This window comes from Netta rufina, assembly GCF_964035555.1.
Source record: "Netta rufina genome assembly, chromosome: 5".
NCBI classification, from domain to species: domain Eukaryota; kingdom Metazoa; phylum Chordata; class Aves; order Anseriformes; family Anatidae; genus Netta; species Netta rufina.
Genome location: NC_140128.1, coordinates 53,011,253 through 53,028,995, shown reverse-complemented (window position 1 = coordinate 53,028,995; position 17,743 = coordinate 53,011,253). Strand labels below are relative to the sequence as shown.

Genomic DNA, 17,743 nt, shown 5'->3' with positions numbered 1-17,743 from the left:
CGTTCTGTAAGTCATCCTACAATCCACCTATCCCCACTCCCACCCAGAGAAAGGGCTGTGGCACTGCTCCCATGTACTGAGACGGTCAGAAAAGCCCTTCAGCCCTGGGAAGAGAGGGCACTGCTCAGCCAAGGCCCAGGGTAGGAAAGCTCTGGCTGAAGACCAGGAGTCAGGAAAAATGAGTGGGCCAGCCTGGGTTTTCAAGTGCCTTTGGTGAGTGGTGGCAGATTACTGCTGTCTCAAATCCAGTTCAAAGGCAGCAGAACTCCTGAGCCCCCCAGTCCCAGGACCAGCAGTGTTGGTGGTGGCTGCAGAAGTTGAGTGAAAACCTCACTCTGTCCTCCCTCTTCCCAAGGTGAGGCAGAGCTCCACGAGAAGCACATGGCAAAGAGCTGCAAGCCACCCATGGAGCAATTGGACATGCGAGTAAACAAACATGTTTGTTTTTCTTTGAAGAAAGCATGGTGAAACTTCTTGGGTGCCAGCCACACTGACTGAAGAAAATGAAAAACAAATTCTTGATTTTCAAGCCCTGCTTAGGGTCTAAACAACACTCAAGGGTGCCAGGTACTGCTTCTCTTTGTAGGCAGGGGAACTGCAGCTCCAGTCTCCACCTGACTTTTGGTTGAGATGATCCTTATCCTTACCCACCTGCAAACACTACCCTTAGCAGGCTCTTTTTTAACACACCAGTATGACAGGTTTTTCATTTCATCTTGATTCTGAGTTGGACAAAATTCATCTCAAAGGAAAAAAAAATAAAACCAAATGGCTCTCAGAAAGGCTTCTGAGTTTCAATAGACTGACATGTTTCTATCTTTGCCAAAAGAAATGCCTCACTGGATTCACAGAGGAGGATTTGATGTAAATTTGGAGTAAAACAGAGGAGTTTTTATCTTCTTATTATATGCATGCATGTGCTTGTAGGATGTAAATTTGGAGTAAGGAGGAGTAAAGCACATTTATGTGTTTGTAGGCCACAGTGCTCTGTAAGAATTACTTTCAGATATTCAACTGCATTTATCATTTTATGATATCGGATCAGAAACAATTTTTATAGTCTTTCTATAATACTTAGTTGGCATTTCTGAGGGGGAAAAAAAGTTATAATGGTTATGAACTTGAGCCAGGGAAATACTTGCCCTGCTGGGACCAGTGTCAGATTTATGTCTTTCAACAGACTTAACTGGGCTAGAAATGATGGTGGGTTATGAGGTGACAGTACATTATTACACTTGCACTTCAATTCTCAATCAAGCAGCTGCTCCCACGGGGGCCACTAAATCCAGAGAGTGGTATTTTACACCACCTGAGCATGCAGACACATTTTCTCCATTCCTTACCCAGCATTAGGTGCACTCCCTGCTTCTGCGCATGTGGTTTTCTGCTCAGAAGAGGGCCCTGAGATCCCACACTCATCACTCAGCAAATTTTATACTGCACATGCTCACTTTCAAAAACGCCTTTCCTCCAGGTGCCTTTCCTCCAGGCTGCCAGCTTGCTAAAAACCACCTGAAACACAGTGCAGGTTCTCTCCTTTCTCCATGTGATCAAAAAGAAAAAGGGTTTTACAGCCAAAATGACCCCTCTCCAAATCAGTTTAACAGCCTGTATCTGACATCTGACTAACATTTGTTCATGGCCATTGACTTCCCTGGATTTGGGAAGCGAAGCTGAACATGCAGCTCTGCTGATGGAGCTCCCAGGAAGGACGAGCAACTCAGTCATTCCCAGAGCAAAGCAGCATGGTGCTCACCACTGTGCAGGGGCTTTTGTTAAGGTAGCAAGGGGATTTGATTCTGAATGCCTGAAGACTGCCAAAAGCCATGCTTGAGTACATTTTAAGCTAGAACCATGGACATTTATAGGATTTCTACATCCAACTGTATGAAGTGTCCATTTAGATCTCCTGTTTAAACACAGCTTGTCACCCAGTTACCCTCCTCGCTGTATTTTACTTTGCTTACAGACATTTTCCAGTTCAAGCAAAGTCCGTTTTGACATGTAGCAGTACAAAGTAGATCAGAAGTTAAACCAGAAAGTAAGTATTAAAAGCTATTAAACTATTTTAATTCTGAAAAGAGACAGAATTATATATTTGGCATTTCAAACTGCTGGAAAACTGTATTTGGAGCTTTGTGTATTAATTGAATGCTTTCTAAAAGATTACATCCACAGTCCGTGCTCAGAATTCCTTCTGAAATGACCAGAACATGGAGGAAAGTTGGAATCAGAACCTCTGCACTAGGAACTGTGTTTATGCCGCACAATGTTATTTATAATCTCCATCTCTGCACACCGTAAGACTGTACCTACCCTTTGTTATCTTAGTCATCATTTTGTTTCATTATTCATATGTAAAAAAAAAGTCTTTAGAGCTAAAACTGAAACATCTATCACAAAGAACTTGTGAATTACTGTTTAACAGAACATTACTGGTGGAAGGAGGGGGAAAAGAGAAAGCAAAAATAATTGAAATAGAGTGCTTTTAAATATCTGGTAGCTTGATATATCACGACTCACCTTGGCAGAGAATAACTTGGCTAGACTGTCTGAAAACACACTAAGGATCAATACCAAGTTACCTGCCAAGATGTTGTCCCATTATTCTGTTTATGTCTTTGGGCCCAGCATGCTGAATGAGCTGCATAAAATTTATTTGTCTAGGTTCCTTTCATGGTTTATTCTTTCTGAAAACTGTAACTTCAAAATAGACCTCGTAAACAGCAAAATCACAGAGAATGTATTTGCCACTGTCTTTGAAAGTTACGACACTGCAGGCTTTGCCACAACAGCTAAACTCTGCCAGGTACCATTGCTGCAACACCTTCACTTTCATATTGAATGTCAGGGCATGTGGGTGACTAGGAACTGTGCAGGACCTGGCAAACTGCAGAGTCACCGAAGTGACCCGTTGCTCCCCAAAATGAGAGCACCTTGTCCCATCCAGTTCACTGCAGAGCTCACGCTAGGGATTACTTGAAGTCAAAGTACAAACCTTTTTGCCAGTAATTTATTCATTTCTTCCATTAGTCCTCCGCCACCTCCTCCGCTACTTGTTCGGTTGGCATCGCTCTTGGAGACCCCACTGGGGCTGGACCCTCCTGAGCCGTCTTCTGGCTTAAGACAGAAATAAATATTGGAATTAAGGAGAAGAATTTAATTTAGAACCACACCCTTAATGATTAGTTTTCCTAATTATTAGCAGCAGCGATCACAATCACAGCTCAAAACCAGAGGTGGGATGTGTTTGGGGTTGGAAAGGAGACCCACACAGACCTTAATAAACCCAGGAGCAATCTGGATGAGGCAGTGCATATGGGCGAATGATGAAAAAACCCATAGCGATGTTTGTTAATAATTATGTTTAGGTTACATAACCCTTACCGAAGTGGACACTTATTTATGCGAGGCCTCACCAGTCTATGCTGGCTTTTTGAGCACGGTGGCTTTAACCACTTGTAACGCTTGTAAAATACCAGCAGACAAAACCAGGATTGAATTGTAATGAAATCCTGGTAGAAGAGGCCATCTGGGGGCCGCCGTGCCCCCTCCTTACCCGTTGAACTCTCCTTAGTTTGGCACCAGCCAGAGCCGCCGCGAGCCCCGACACCGACCCGTCTTCACTGCCAGCCCCTTGGCTGGCACCGGCCGGCAGCGGGGGCGGCGGGGGGGGCGCAGCTCCCATGGGTGGCGGAGGGACTGGGGGGGGTGGCGGAGGGGGAGGGCCCCCGGACGAAGCAGGGATCACCGCAGCCCCGCTGGGATGGCCGGGTGGCAGAGCTGGGCCTGAAATGCAGAGAAGACGAATTACATGTGAAGAGCCATCTCCAACAGCCCGCGCGCGGCGTCACGAGTGCTATTCCCAGGCTGTGACCTGGTGGCACAACGAGTGAGTGATGCCAGGAAGCACCAAGCACCCAGAGGAATAGGGAACTGTGGTTGCATCGATGGTCAATCAGCTACGGCTGTGTCCTCCTGAATGATGGAGGCATCCATGGTCAATCAGCTGTGGTTGTGTCCTCCTGAATGGTGATGCAGCAATGGTCAACCAGCTGCGGTTGTGTTATGCAAGACCCTATCACTACCAACCAACTTTCTCCCTCTGGGCTAGTATTTTATCCTGTACTGAAATCAAAGCACAAAGTGGCACCTTTCTTCTGCTCTTCTCATAGCTTTCTGCAACAAGCCGCTCTAGGCTTTGCAGCACTTTGCCTGTAATGGGTCAGTTGAATGCATACACCACCAGGAGGGTATTTCCCTACATTATGCCCTCAGAACAGGCTGATCTTGATATATAATCACAGGTTCAATTGTTCAGTAAGTGTTATTTTCAAAGACAGGAGGGTTTTGACCAAGCAACATTTGGAAATTAACATTAGCAGCCTGGTTTTCTTCTTATCTAGGGTTTTTCATAATACTACCTTATTTCTGTGGTTACTTCTGCATGATTTCACGCTCTTGATTCCATTCTTGAAGTGAAGCATAGCTGCTATTAGAAATACTTTAAACATTTCAAGCCCTCTTTGGTTCACAAACATAATAGCTGGCAATTCATTGTGGGTACAGTTAATTGTAATTGCAAAACTACACACACCTAATTAGAGGCCAGCCTGAGGCAAAAATTGAACCGAGTCAAAATAATGGACTGATGTAAGTTTAAAATAACTTTATTGAACTAAATGGATTTCAAGGACTTGTATCAGCTGAAGGACTGAGCCTCCCCTCCAGTGGCTGTAGTAATATTTTTAGCACTAAGTGGAAGGAAATGTCTCAGTGTTATTCCTTTTCTAGGCACATAATTTAAGCATTATATGTGCTTATAGACAGGAATGGATCCAAGTCACAAAGAGTATGATCTGAATTACAAATAGGCATTACTCGTAGCTGCTCACACAGCAGGCTTTAGATGAGCACTAGGAATCAAGACCATATGTAAAGTGCAGACCCGAAGCTCTAGATCTGCTTGCATTGAAAAAGGTTTGCTAAACAGTTACGGTGACAGTACCTCAACTATTAGTGCAATTTCCACCAGGAAGAGAGTTGCTAGAAGGAAATAAATTATATAAGCATGTAAGATTCTGCATAACTCTAACAAAATCAGTGTTGCATCTTTTACTGGTCAGAAATACCACTTAAGTGAAAGAATACAAATCCCGGCCTCTACCAATACTGCTACACAGACAACAAGTCTACCACAGACCTGGCCTCCAGCTTCAGAGCCCATCGCTAAATTTGGAGCAGAATGAACACAGGCTTTGAACGAAGCTCGCTCCCAAATGCCATTTGCCTCTGCCGAATGATATAAACCTCCTCCTGGGCTAATACAGTAGGAACATGCATTGCAACAACCCAGCTACAGGGCCCTAGCCCTGTAATTCTTGCTTTTTGTTCTGCTTTTAGCTGAGAAGGTCCTCAGACCAGACCTGAGTACCTCCTTTTCTACCTTGCTTTCAGAAATCATGTACGACAGCAGTGGTCTTGGGTCTCTCAGGCCTTGTTCTAGTGGTCACGGGCAGTGCGAATGCGGCTTTGTAGGTAGCTCAAAGCTAAGCCTTTTACAGGTCACAACTCGTTGAAAATCAGTACTTACTCAAGTGGGAAATGGTTGATGAAGTCATGTAAGGAGGGGTCCTCCTGGGCATAGTCACCTCAGACCCAGCAGCGTAAGGGGGAGGCAATGGAAGACAGTGTGACATGGGCTGGCACCACTGCTGCGGGGGGCGAGGTGACGGAGGGGAGGACAGGGACGGGGCCTGGCCGAAGGAGCCGCGGGGGCTGGCAATCAAGGGCAGCTGGGAGGAGGGCGCAGCTCCTAGGCATGGAAAGAAAGACCCAGGCACGCTTCTCAGCTGGGTCCTAGGGGAGCCTGAAGCCATTTGCTCTTTGGGGTGGCCATTCAGAGGTACGCCAGCCAAGCCTTCCTGGCCTGCTTTACCTATGGGTTCCCTGACCCTGTCGTGTGGGGCAGGAATCACGGGCAGGATGGTGGGACTGTGGGGCTGCAGGGCGTCAACCCTCTGCCCTAGGGGGGCATTTGTAACGGGGGCAGCAGAAGTCCAAGGAGAGATGCAAAGAGAGGAGCGCCTCAGGGGCTGTTGAGAAGCAAAGGGAAAGTGGGAAGGGTGGAGAGGTGGCGGAGACAGCGAGGTCCGCCTGATGCTTGGCATGACGGGCCTGTGGCTTGGGCAGGCTGGAGGGGAGGAACCCGGGACTGTCGGCAGCTCAGAGGCCGAGTGTCTGTGCAAGAGCTGTGGGGGCTCGCTGGCTCTCCCCGGGAATCGCAAAGAGGATTTTCGAGCGAGCTCTGGGACAGCAGGAGGGGAAGGGACAGCTCTGGCATGGGGGGGTGGCAAAGGGGAAGCACCAGAGGCAGGAGGAGGAGGCTGATGCTGAGAGGGGGGAGAGCACAGGCTTATCTGAGGGGTGGGAACTAAAAGAACAGAAAAGACAAATGAAAAAAAGAGTAAGATGGGCATGCAGCGAGGAATGAAACCAAGGCAAAGCAGTATGGACAAAAGGAAACAAAAAATAAATGCAAACAGAAGCTCAAACAAAGCAAAGAGGAGATGGCACAGACACCAGCCCAGGGGTTTCCAGCCCTCAGCAGAACTGGGGGCTGTGCAGAGCAGGACCCCACGGCCCAGGACGGGCTGTGTGCTCCAGTGATGGTGAGCTCCATGTGAATCTGTCAGGGTCCCCAGGATCACCCTCATACTAGGGGAGCTGCAGGGGATGCACTGAACACAGCAGTGGTCTCCCTGTAGCCTGGAGGGGACAGCCAGAATGCTCCAGAGGCCACATCCCACTCCTTGTGGGTGCCCAGGTGGGATTTTGGCTGTGGTCCCTGATGCAGAAGAGCACACAGAAACCTCTGCCCAAACAGAATCTGTCAACTTATGTCACTGGCTAAGATATGAGTGCATCTGAGCTGATTTCAAGTCAAAAACAACCAAGAAGTCGTAACTGCTGAGGAAAAAAACATAATTTATGTGGCCAAATTAACCACAAAAAACTTCCACAAAAGCCTAAAGCAGACCATCCTGGCCCACTTACTGCCTTCTTTCATGGAGGCAAAGCCATACTTCATAGTTATACACTATTCCTGTCAGCTCTTTGCTCAGCCTTGTGCAACTTAATATGCTATAGAAGATTTTCATAAGCTCATTAAATATGTATGCATTTTCCATTAAGCACACAGAAGACTCCTTACCTCATGACTACAAAATCCCCACCGATGAGACTCTAGGGCTCTCTTTTGCTCTGCGCTGTATCTGGCTTTGTGCCGCAGGGCAGTGGGGAGGCCCCGACCTGGTACAGCCGGCACGTCCACCCCTTCGTGCTGACATCCTCTGGGAATGAGGAGTCACTGCCACTTTGGCCAGCCCCACCTTGGTATGCCAAAAATCCCCCTCTGCTTAGCAGTTTTGGCTAGCCCCAAACCTACCTAGTTCCACCTGCATGGCTCGGACATGAGCCTCTGTGAAACAACACACCAAGCCCAAGTGCTTTTAAGCGTCTAGCTGCAAATGCTGTAAAATCAAACTATCACTAAAGCCACTGTTCCAGCACTGGCATAGGTTGTCCAGAAAGGTGCATGAGTCTTCCTCCTTGTAGGTATTCAAAAGCAGTGTGAACATTGTCTGGACGTTGTCACCTGCTCTGGGCTGGGGATTGGACTAGATGGCCTCCAGAGGTCCTTTCCAACCTCCACCATTCTGTGATTCTGTAATTGTTAGCAGTCGAGCTCCCACATAGCACCACAAAAAACCCAACTACAGCTAAAGAAGACATGCAGGCTGAGACTACAGCTGCTTTGTTTCCAGGTGTTTGATACATGCCTGTGGTAGAGGTTCTTCTTTCCAGGGATTCCTGGCGTTGTTGCTGCTGCTCCATCACTTGTCTGAAACAGCAATGAAAAAGACCTCAGTCATTATGTATTCCTTATATTTTTGTAAGAGCTTTATGCAGTGAGGGGCCCTCAAGCTGTACATTACGGGTGGGTGAGCCAGTCTTCCACACAAACACCGTTCCTGCAAGATGGACGTGGTTTTGACTTCCACAGCAGTGCCATTGCAGGTGCTGGGGACATGTAATCAGGACACAGCTTGGTAAGTTCAGGACACTGCAGATGCTTGGTTCAGGGGCTGGTTGATCCACGCCACGCAACTCTGCAACGAGTCCCTTGTTGGCACAGCAGGGCTTTGCAGGTGAGCAGAGCACTGCCACACCGCCAGGGAGGACCTGAACCACTGCCTTTCTTCCACATGTGCTCATCACAGAATTACACCACTCTTCTTTGCATCCTCAGGAGCTGCCAGCTCCCGGGTTGCCCAGGCAGGGAAATGCACCGCCTAGCACCGAGGAGCCTTTTCCCAGGCTCTGCTTTCCAGGGACGTGCAGTTGCCAGTATCTATCAGCAGAGGTCTTCTCTCGCACGCTTTAACACTTCTGCAGAAATAGCTGTCACTGCTGCCCCTGCCACGAGCCCTCCCTGCAATTCTCTAGTTAAAAATATTGACAGCTAAAAAAGCCACTTATTTTTACCACACACGTAGATATGAACTGGGGATTTCAACAATACTACACCACAACTCTGAATTACCTTATTGGAGCACTTGTCAGTAAGGTCTATTACCGTTTTCCTCCATGATTTCTAAACCAACGTTGCCTTGAATTTGTTCCACCTATGTTTGGGCCAGTCTTAATTGCAAAGAGATTTCTTTCTTTTTTTTTCTGCAAGAAGTTTATTTCTAGTTTTGTACAGTAAGGCAAGCTTAATGAACTACAGGCAACGTTTCTATATTAATACTTTACATAATATTTCAAAAAGATCTCCCTGTTACATTTTTGCTAACTTGTACTTTCATATGAGTCTGCTATTTCTAAAGAATTCTATTTACATGCAAATAAAAAATAAGAAAAAATATCCAGAAAAATAAAGTTGTGTTATGTAGGAACTAAAAGAATGTCTTAATTTGCAAAACAATTTTTCTGTGTTTCAATTCTAATTCAATAGAAGAAACAGAAAAATTCACAATTATAATTATTCACTGTGGAGAGATCAATCTTAACCTGGTATTATGTTCAGGACATGCATTTCACTGAACACAAGCAATTTCTGGAAAATCATTACAGGCATCTCAGGAAATTATTATATGTGCAAAGTGCAAACGGGAAACAGTTTTGAGAAACAGCCTCAGCCGGCTGATTCCAGTGGTTTTATTTCAGCTATGACAATCTAAACCACAGAGAAATTTGTTCTGCAGCTTGGCTCATATGGGACAGTTTTGTGCTGAACACCTATGCAGCAGCATCAGTTGCACTTCTAAAATTTCAGTGGTAAAGAGATGTGCTAAAATTCCCTAAGCATACTGTCCCCCACAATATCTTGGCATATATTAGAAAGTTTTGATGTTGAAGGACTTAACATGTGAATTTTCCTCTTTAAACCTTGGTGAATTCTAGGTTTATCTGGAGGACAGATGTGAAAAACTCCAGCAGGACAGACTTGGAAAGGAAGATGGGCAAGACTTCAAACTACTGGAGCCCCTGGTGTAGACACCAGGGCTGGATGCTCCCCAGAACAAGGGTCCAGCCACAGGCATTTTAAGTCTTTTGGGCTGATACTAACCTTGACTGCTCCTGGGCAGCAGCAGCTTGCATGAGCCAAGCACGTCCTCCCACACGTGCTAAAAGGAGAACTTCTTACACTCTTAGGAAGTCAAATTCGTTCCAGTGGAACTAAATAAAGACCAAGGTTTGCACAAGGCTGCTTAAGGAGTACGCCAGGAGTAAAATACAAGAACAACCTGCATCCTCTGACTTACAATACATTCTTTTCACATTTGTGTAAAGGTCCTTAAAAAACTTTAAAACAGACAAATTTGCCAGGCAGTTACCAGAACTTGATCTCCTTGCCTGCTCATAAGCTGTTCAAAAAAAGCTAGGCCTAAAATTAGGGCTGCTATATGCTTTAAGAGTGCGTTAGCATAATTAAAACTGAAAGTCCTTCAGAGCAGATGCCATAACATCTAAGTGCATCTACTGGCAGAGCTTATTCCAGTCCAGTGGAGCAAAAGAAGCTTTCCCAGAACCATGTGCCCTGTAGCAGTGGAAAAATATCTACCCAAAGGGCTCTTACTGTCTCCAAGCAAACAACCAACCAAAAAATAAATAAATCAAGTCACTCTTTTTTCCAACTTAAACTGGTCACACTTTGCATATACAGACTCAGACACCTAAATTAGGGGTCTGAGTTCATACAGCCTGCACTTTCAGCAATTCCCACTGGCTTGATCAAGCTTGGGACCATGTCTTCCAGCCAGGTTGTGCAGCACACAGGTGTGGAGCAAGAGCTCTCCTCTCACCTTTTTGATTGCTCAGCTATCAAAGTAACCCTTAATAATCCCGACTGGCGTATCATCACCCACTGAGGCATTTAATAGTCACTTTTAATAGTCATTTAATAACCCTTGTTCAACTTCAGGCCATTTGGGAGCAGGGAACTAGTTTCCTTACACTTTACATGCGATTTTTGGAGAAGGAAAAAGAGAATTGTATGGAGGGCTGCCTGAAACAGAAACCTAAGCACCCACCACAGCCTGTGTAAGGGCTATACATGGTTTTGTGTAGGCACATCATGCCTGCTCACAGGTTGTGCCTACAGCTGAAGGCAGAGCCCACTGAGACCTGAGCTTCTGTCACCGACAACCACCACGCTGAGCTGCAGCTGCAGGCCTGGTTGCAGTAACCGCCTTGCAAAGCTATTTATTATCCAAACCAAGCACCCGGCCAAGTCCTGCGAGAGCTAACTGCGCTCCTGCTGACCCTCCTCTGTTTACAGAAGCAAATGCAAACACAGCTTTTAAACAATCACACACCAAATGGTGATCAGCAACAGGTCCTGCTGGTTTCTGTACTCCAACACACTCCCGATGAAGGGAGGCTCACCAACTTTTAGCTACGCATTTTTGGGGAGAACACGCTGTGGTGTTTCTCATAGAGTAGGCGAAACACATTTGCAGTGAGCAGAAATACACCATTCAGAGGTGCGTTTTTTGTGTGCGTGAGCCTATACTTCACCAGGGAGGCACAAACCCGGCTGTGCAGTGCTGCTGGGCTGGACACAGCCGATGCCAGGCAGCCAGATCCCAGCTCTGACAGCCCAGGTGCCCAGTCAGACTAGAAGACCTTGTCCAGAATGGGACGAGTACATCTTCTGCTTGGCAAGGGAAGCTGAAGGTACTGCTGCTACAGGAGTCTTGGGTGAATCAGCAAAGCTGAAATGGGAACATTGCCCTCACAGCTTGATTATGGAGAAGGTATACAAGGAAGGGCACTCCTGCCCACCTTCCCCTTTGGCATCAAGGAGACCACTGCTAGCAGCTAGAGAAAAGGCCACGTGTAATATGGCACTACGTCGAGGCTTGCATGGAAGGGTGCCAGGCATGATTTTACAGTTTCATTTATTATCCTGTTTAGAGCAAAACATTCATAAAAGGAATGAGATATGACATAGGAAGTTTCCATAGGCAAAGTGAGCCTCAGTTACTACTGGCAGTGTATATATACCATCAGTGCTTCCCGGGCAACATGACTAGCAAGAGCCAGTAAGTGATCCAGAACAGGGAATGGTTAATTCTTAATGTGCTTAATTCTTTCTTAACATGCTGAGAAACACACACTCTACAGATTGCTTGTAAACATGTTTTGTCTTTGAACACGAACATGTCTCACACTTGCCCTTGAGCAAAGAGTTTACCTAGGGCTTCAGTTCACTTCACCCTTTAAAAAGTCATTACAGATTTATTACCAATAATTACAAACTGCTCAGAATCAACATAAACCAGGTTATGAGTAGGAAGAACAGTACTTATTAGTGAGCAATGACTGCACACACATCAAATTACAAACTAGAAATCTACCATAACTGATGAACCCAACTTACCTCCTCTGTGCTTCCATCTCATCTGGGGATGGCCCATTCTGGACCTGGCGCTGGGCAGCTGGACCTACAGAGAAAACAAGAGAATGATGCTGGGAAAGCAACTGATGCTGACCTTTTCAGTAAACCCTTCTGAATGGGGTAGGAAGACAGACGAGGTCCCATCCCCAACTTGTGGAACTGGACCAAACTCCCCATAGTTAGTAATGTCACCTGTTTGGACCTTGGGCTTTGGTGTGATGCAGCTGCATATACATGCGTATGTCGGATATTTCACTAAGCGGACTTGTGGATGAAAGAATTTCAGGGTTTAAGTCAGTTACTCCTCCGTCAGTGGCTAAAGAATTCCATCATGACAAGCCTCAGCCATGTTCAGCACTGATTTGATCACAACAAAACTTCCTTCGTATGAAGACTCACAGTATCAAACAGAAGTCTGCCCTCTGCTTGGAGAGGTGGCTAAATGTAAATGCCAATGTTAAGAAGAATGGCCAGAGGATGAGGCTGCAGGAACAACAATTATTCTTCGGCAGTAAATTATGTCAAAGTATAAATGACATCATCTTAATCAGGTACTTTGGCATGAATCTTCTCTTTCATCTAAATGCCCAGAAAAATGAGGCCTTGTGGCCAATTTGACTAATGCAAGGAATGCAGAAGGAGCCTAGCACCAGGCTGTGGACAGCACACAAAACACAGGCTCCTTTTCCCTGTAGGTGCTGTTAGGGACCAACTGGATAGGTTTAAAACCAAGCAAATCAAACCAAATCAATTTGGAAAGCTGCCCGAAGAAACCTTTTTCAGGGCAACGTTGCAGAGCACATCTAGAAGTTGGGATTATGGCTTTTCATCATCTGCAGCTTTCTTGAGCTGATCTCACCTGCATAGCTGGCAGGTAATTAAGTAACCCTCATAGTCTGCCAACAAGCTCACCTCAATTTTCAGCATGAAGGAGCTGCAGTAAATTCAATGAGTTTACTTCTATTTTCTGTTATGTATGTGTATGTTAGCAGGATTAGGACCATACTGAAACTAAATACATAGCCTCTGGTTGTAATGCATGGTTGCAAAATGAACTCTGCCTTTAAAAATTGTCTGTGGTAGGGCAAATACCTGATATATTCCTAGGACAGACCACAAGGCAATTCAGACAATGCTACTTGAAATTTTTTTCCCTCGCTTCATGGAAATAATTTAATTTCACTCCTTTATTCAGAGATGAGCTCTACCCATTAATAAATCCTGATTGTTTATATATATATATATATATATATATATATATTGAGAACTGTAGATGACTGTTTCAGTTGGCAGCATTTTGTTATTATTTGGTCATAGTGTGAAATTGAAGCACATAAAGCTCATCATTATGTTTTGAAATTGCAAATTTCTCCATATTTTCTACAGAAATATCCTCCTCTTTGAACAGACAGCCCCCAAAATAAAATAAAATAAAACGAACAAACAAACAAAAACAAACAGAAGAAGCTATTTATGATCTAAATAAGTAAAAAAAACAACATTCAAAAACTCTTTACAGAAGCAGTGACAAATTTGCAGGTATTTTTGTTTGTATATTAATTTAAAAAGACAGGCAATTTTTCAGATGCTCAGGGTACATGCCTGCATGGACCCCAAAAAGCCCTAATTCTCTCTTGGATATCTTAAAATACATAACAGTGCTTTCTGAATAATGACTAATTCCTTTCTTTTACAGGTTGAGATTTCTTAGACATATCACCACACTGCAGCAAAACATTTGTTCCTATAAATCTTTTCCAGAATCATTTTTCTTCTCTTTTTCTGGCTTCTACACATTCATTCTGCTTGGCATGATTTTCCTCTCCAACTGCTTTGGAAGTGAAGTACTCCAAAAAACTAGACAAAAGAAGGCAAGCGTGGATAGAAGAGGAGGAGGAAGCTCTCTCAGAGAAGAGGTAGAGGAGTTGAAGTTGATCAGACACTGCCAGCCGAGGAAGAGCAGTGAGCTCAGTAAACTGGAAGTGATAGGAAGGGAGGGAAGCCGTACATACGTGGTGTTGTTGTGGCATAAGAGGGTGTGCAGGGCAGTTACAGCCCTTGCTACCTGTGTCCCAGCTCTTCTTGCAAGCAGTGGGGAACATACCACTTCTCTACCACTTGTAATGCTTGAGTCACCCACAGCCATAAGAAATAATACCTTCTTACAACCTCTGTGATCTTACTGTAACCAATCTTCCTTCTACACTGATGTGAAACCTTCATTTTCAAACCCTGAAGAAAAAGATTCGTTGCCTATTTTGGCGACCAAGATTTTGCTGAGGCTGGCCAATACACTTAAAAGTCCAACCTGAGCTTTCAGGTCTATTCACTGCCAGAAGCACAAATGCTGCTAGATTTATTTCCAGTCTGGAGCTCTGGGCAGACCAGGCACACCACCACCTGATGTGATGTCTGCAGAGCACTTCGTGTTCTGCAACAGTGGAGCTCCGTGGTTCTCTCATCCTTCAGCTTGCTTCTAGCACGCTCAGTGCAGAAATTGAACATGGGGATTATTTTTATGCTTGGTTTCATACGTCTATGTTCTGTGGTGCACATACAGCAGCCATCTGTTTGATGGAGGGTTTTTTAAATTCAGGTGGACCTTTCTAGGTTCCACTTCTCTCCACCTCCTTAGGTATTTCCCAGACATGAGCAGACATGAGCAGTAGGTGCTCTTGCAATGGCATCCTCATATAAACACATGCCACAAGTTGCACTGCAAGTTGCCTCCGACCCTGCCAGCCTTTGGGATCAGCTGCACAGAGAACAGTGCTTCTCAGCACAACCAGGAGGTTGTTTTGCTCCTGACCCATCTGCAGCTTCATAGCTGTGGCAATCTACATTTTTAGCAATCTAATTAATGCAGGAGATACACTGTGAACGTCCACGTTTCCTCGCTTCGTTGCTTTGTAGTAATTAACTGCGCTTTATATAAGCATCTTGTGACTCAGCTCAAGGCAGATTTTGGGAACACAAGGAAGTTTGCCATTTTCTTTTTCTCCTCTAGCTTATTGGAGAAGGTTTGCAAGCCCTATAGCCTCGTGGTGCTCACCTACCAGCGTGATGAACGTGGTGGGCTAAGGAAAGCGTCTAGGGCCAGCGCTGAATAGGAAATATAGCTGAGATTGAAAAACCACAGTCTGCATATGAGCAGAACATGATGGTTTTGCCTGAAATAAAACAGCAGACTATGGCATGAAGAGAGGTGACAGACAGACAGACGCCTCTCCCTGCTGCTGGATCATTTCAGCTTGTACTGGTATTGTGCAAAACTCAGGTTCAGCTCTGCCCCATCGTCAGGTATGTCATAGGAACGTGCCATAAACATTTGCTCATTTTGACCAGAAGAGTTCATGCCAGATTACAAGTTCCAGCAAAGCCTTTTTTTTTTTTTTCCCCATAGGAATGCTTTTCAAATAAATTGGCATTTTTTGACGGAAAAAAGAAAGTCAAAAATATTTCCAACAGGCGCACCATGGCAGGGCACTGAGCTCTGCTACTGCCAGCTACTGGTGGCCACCCTGCAAATCCTCTCCGTTACCTGGAAAGTGCATTTTGGTTTCTTCACCACCTCCCCCTTCCCCTGTGCAGGTCGGAGGGGCATTACCCACCCCCAGCAGTGCTGCTGCCCATCAGGGAACCCAATAGTGTGACGGGGATGTGAAATCAAGCGAGCTCAGGCTCCACTCTGGCAGGATGGGGGAAGTTTTCTGTAAATCATCAGTTCCCAGCGCTCACAGCCACATGTAAATTTAGCTCCCTTGCTGCTGTTGTGCAATCTCATTGCTGCTGGGACTGTCAGCACCTTGTCCAGCTGCCCAGGAGACCTCAGCCCATCACCGCAGGCAGGGATGCTGCTGTGTCACGTCACCATGATGCCCTGCCACGGGGTCTGTGGGGGGTGCAGATGCTGCGGGTCTGCCCAGGGGGAAACAGGACCTGCTTTGGCCGTCCTGGTGGGGACAGCAGGTCTCAGAGATGTCCTGGCACAGCCAGAGGCCACCAGGCAGCACCCACCAAGGCAGCCAGTGCAGGAAGCGGGCACAAGGCCGCTGTGCAGTGACACTGTGCTCAGACTGATTAGTAGAGACAATTATCCCGGACAAAGCGCCAACCTAATTAGCCTAGATAAGGCACACAGATAAAGCAGGGTGCCTGTACTGCCTCTGGGGCCCGAGCTGGTAGGACCAGAGTTGGATGACACAGCAGGTCAAGCAGAGCTAAATGCCTGTGGCTGGGTAAAGGGCTGCAAAGGGGGATCACTGAGCTGCAGGGGGGCAGAGCCAGGGCCCTCATGTGTGCCACTGTGCCACCACAGCGTTTGTAACCCAAATATTTAGGACATCTCACCTCACCTGATGTGCAACAGCTCACAGGTCAGACATGCTGCAGAGAGCATCCTCTGAAAGGGCTGAGGCAAAGGACAGTCCGGTGGGGCAGGTTTACAAATGTTAATGCCCTTAGGGCTTCTTTGTGGTGTTTGCCATGCAAGACAGCAGCTACATCCCCATACAGGACCCTGTTTGCTCATCTGAGTCACAGGAAGCAGAGCGAGGGAACGCAGCCACCAGGCAGCAGGGCTGGGTCCAGCACCACAAAGCCTGCTCTCATGGCGTGTTTACCTCGCTCCTATTAAACATTAACTCCAAACAGGAACAGTTTCAGAGAGCGTTATTCACAGGCAGGGTGCAGTGTTTGTAACAGAAGACGTTAAATGCCTGCTATAACATCACTTACATGTTGACCAAGCCTTTCCTCCAGGAACTGCAGAGCTTTACCAGCCCTAATGAGCTTCACCAGCCCGGGGAGGGAGACGTTAAATGCCTCCATCACACCCAGACCATGCCTGCACAAGCCAAATTTGTTTGCATCAATTTACCTACAGGTGAGACTTGCTACTGACACAGCTAAGGCACTCTTATTCTGATACAGACCGAATTAAATTTGGCTTGACCTGAGGCCAGAAGAGCGCAGTGAAACGAGCACTGCCAGGCCTGCGCCAGCCAGGAACCCTCCTCTGGCTCCCTCCTGTGTGCCCTGGTGGCTGGCAGTGAAAAGTCAACATCCCCTAAAAGCATCCCCCAGCAATGTTGTATACAACCTCGTCTTACCTCAAACTACACTGAATTGTAGGAACTTCCAGCTTAATAGATCTGAAAAGCACCTTTCCCACTATTGCAACTGCCTTACCTTCGTCTTTATCCTTTCACCCATACAGGTTTACAGATTACCTTAATCCAACATAAAACAGGCCTCACTTAAACTGAAATGAGGGTGTGAGCACAGGGGGTGTGCATGAACTCTGTTCATTCCAACTAAGGACTGATTTCATGTTCACTGGTGAAACCTTCTGGGGTAGATAAGGTTTGAGGACAGTGCCAGAGCTGGAAAAACAAGCCTGGTATTTAAAATGGGAATGCCCAACCCTAACATTAGTTCACACCTCCTGCAAGTTAACAGGTTAACAAGTTAAGCTGCCTCAGTAACAGGTGTGTGCACTGTGCAAGGTCTTTTTGTAAATTTTCTGTTATGGAAATCAACAAATGGAAGCACAGGGCATGCTGGTGCACGCTCAACAAGCCTGATGGGACCAAGGAGATTCAGAGAGGAGTCACCTGATAAAACTGCCACAGAGATCCAGTGCTGAAAGACGACAAGAAAGAAACCCTCTTTGGTGCACCAGGAGTGCTGGTGAGCACAGTGGCATGAAAACATTGTGCCTTTGCGTCCACTGCTCAAGCTGTTAATTCAACTATTTTGCATGAAATGTGATGG

General features: G+C 46.1%; 1 protein-coding gene across 2 annotated transcripts in view; it reads right to left on the bottom strand.

Annotated features, from left to right (window-relative positions):
- Positions 1-17,743, bottom strand: part of EVL (Enah/Vasp-like) — a 75,233-nt gene that overhangs the window by 8,369 nt on the left and 49,121 nt on the right. For both annotated transcript variants that reach the window (XM_084288431.1, XM_084288432.1), the window contains exons 4-7: positions 11,951-12,014; positions 7,842-7,903; positions 3,560-3,789; positions 2,999-3,120 (exon numbers count right to left, since the gene is read on the bottom strand). In XM_084288431.1, coding sequence (XP_084144557.1) covers positions 2,999-3,120; positions 3,560-3,789; positions 7,842-7,903; positions 11,951-12,014 — 478 coding nt within the window. The remainder of the gene's footprint in view (positions 1-2,998; positions 3,121-3,559; positions 3,790-7,841; positions 7,904-11,950; positions 12,015-17,743) is intronic.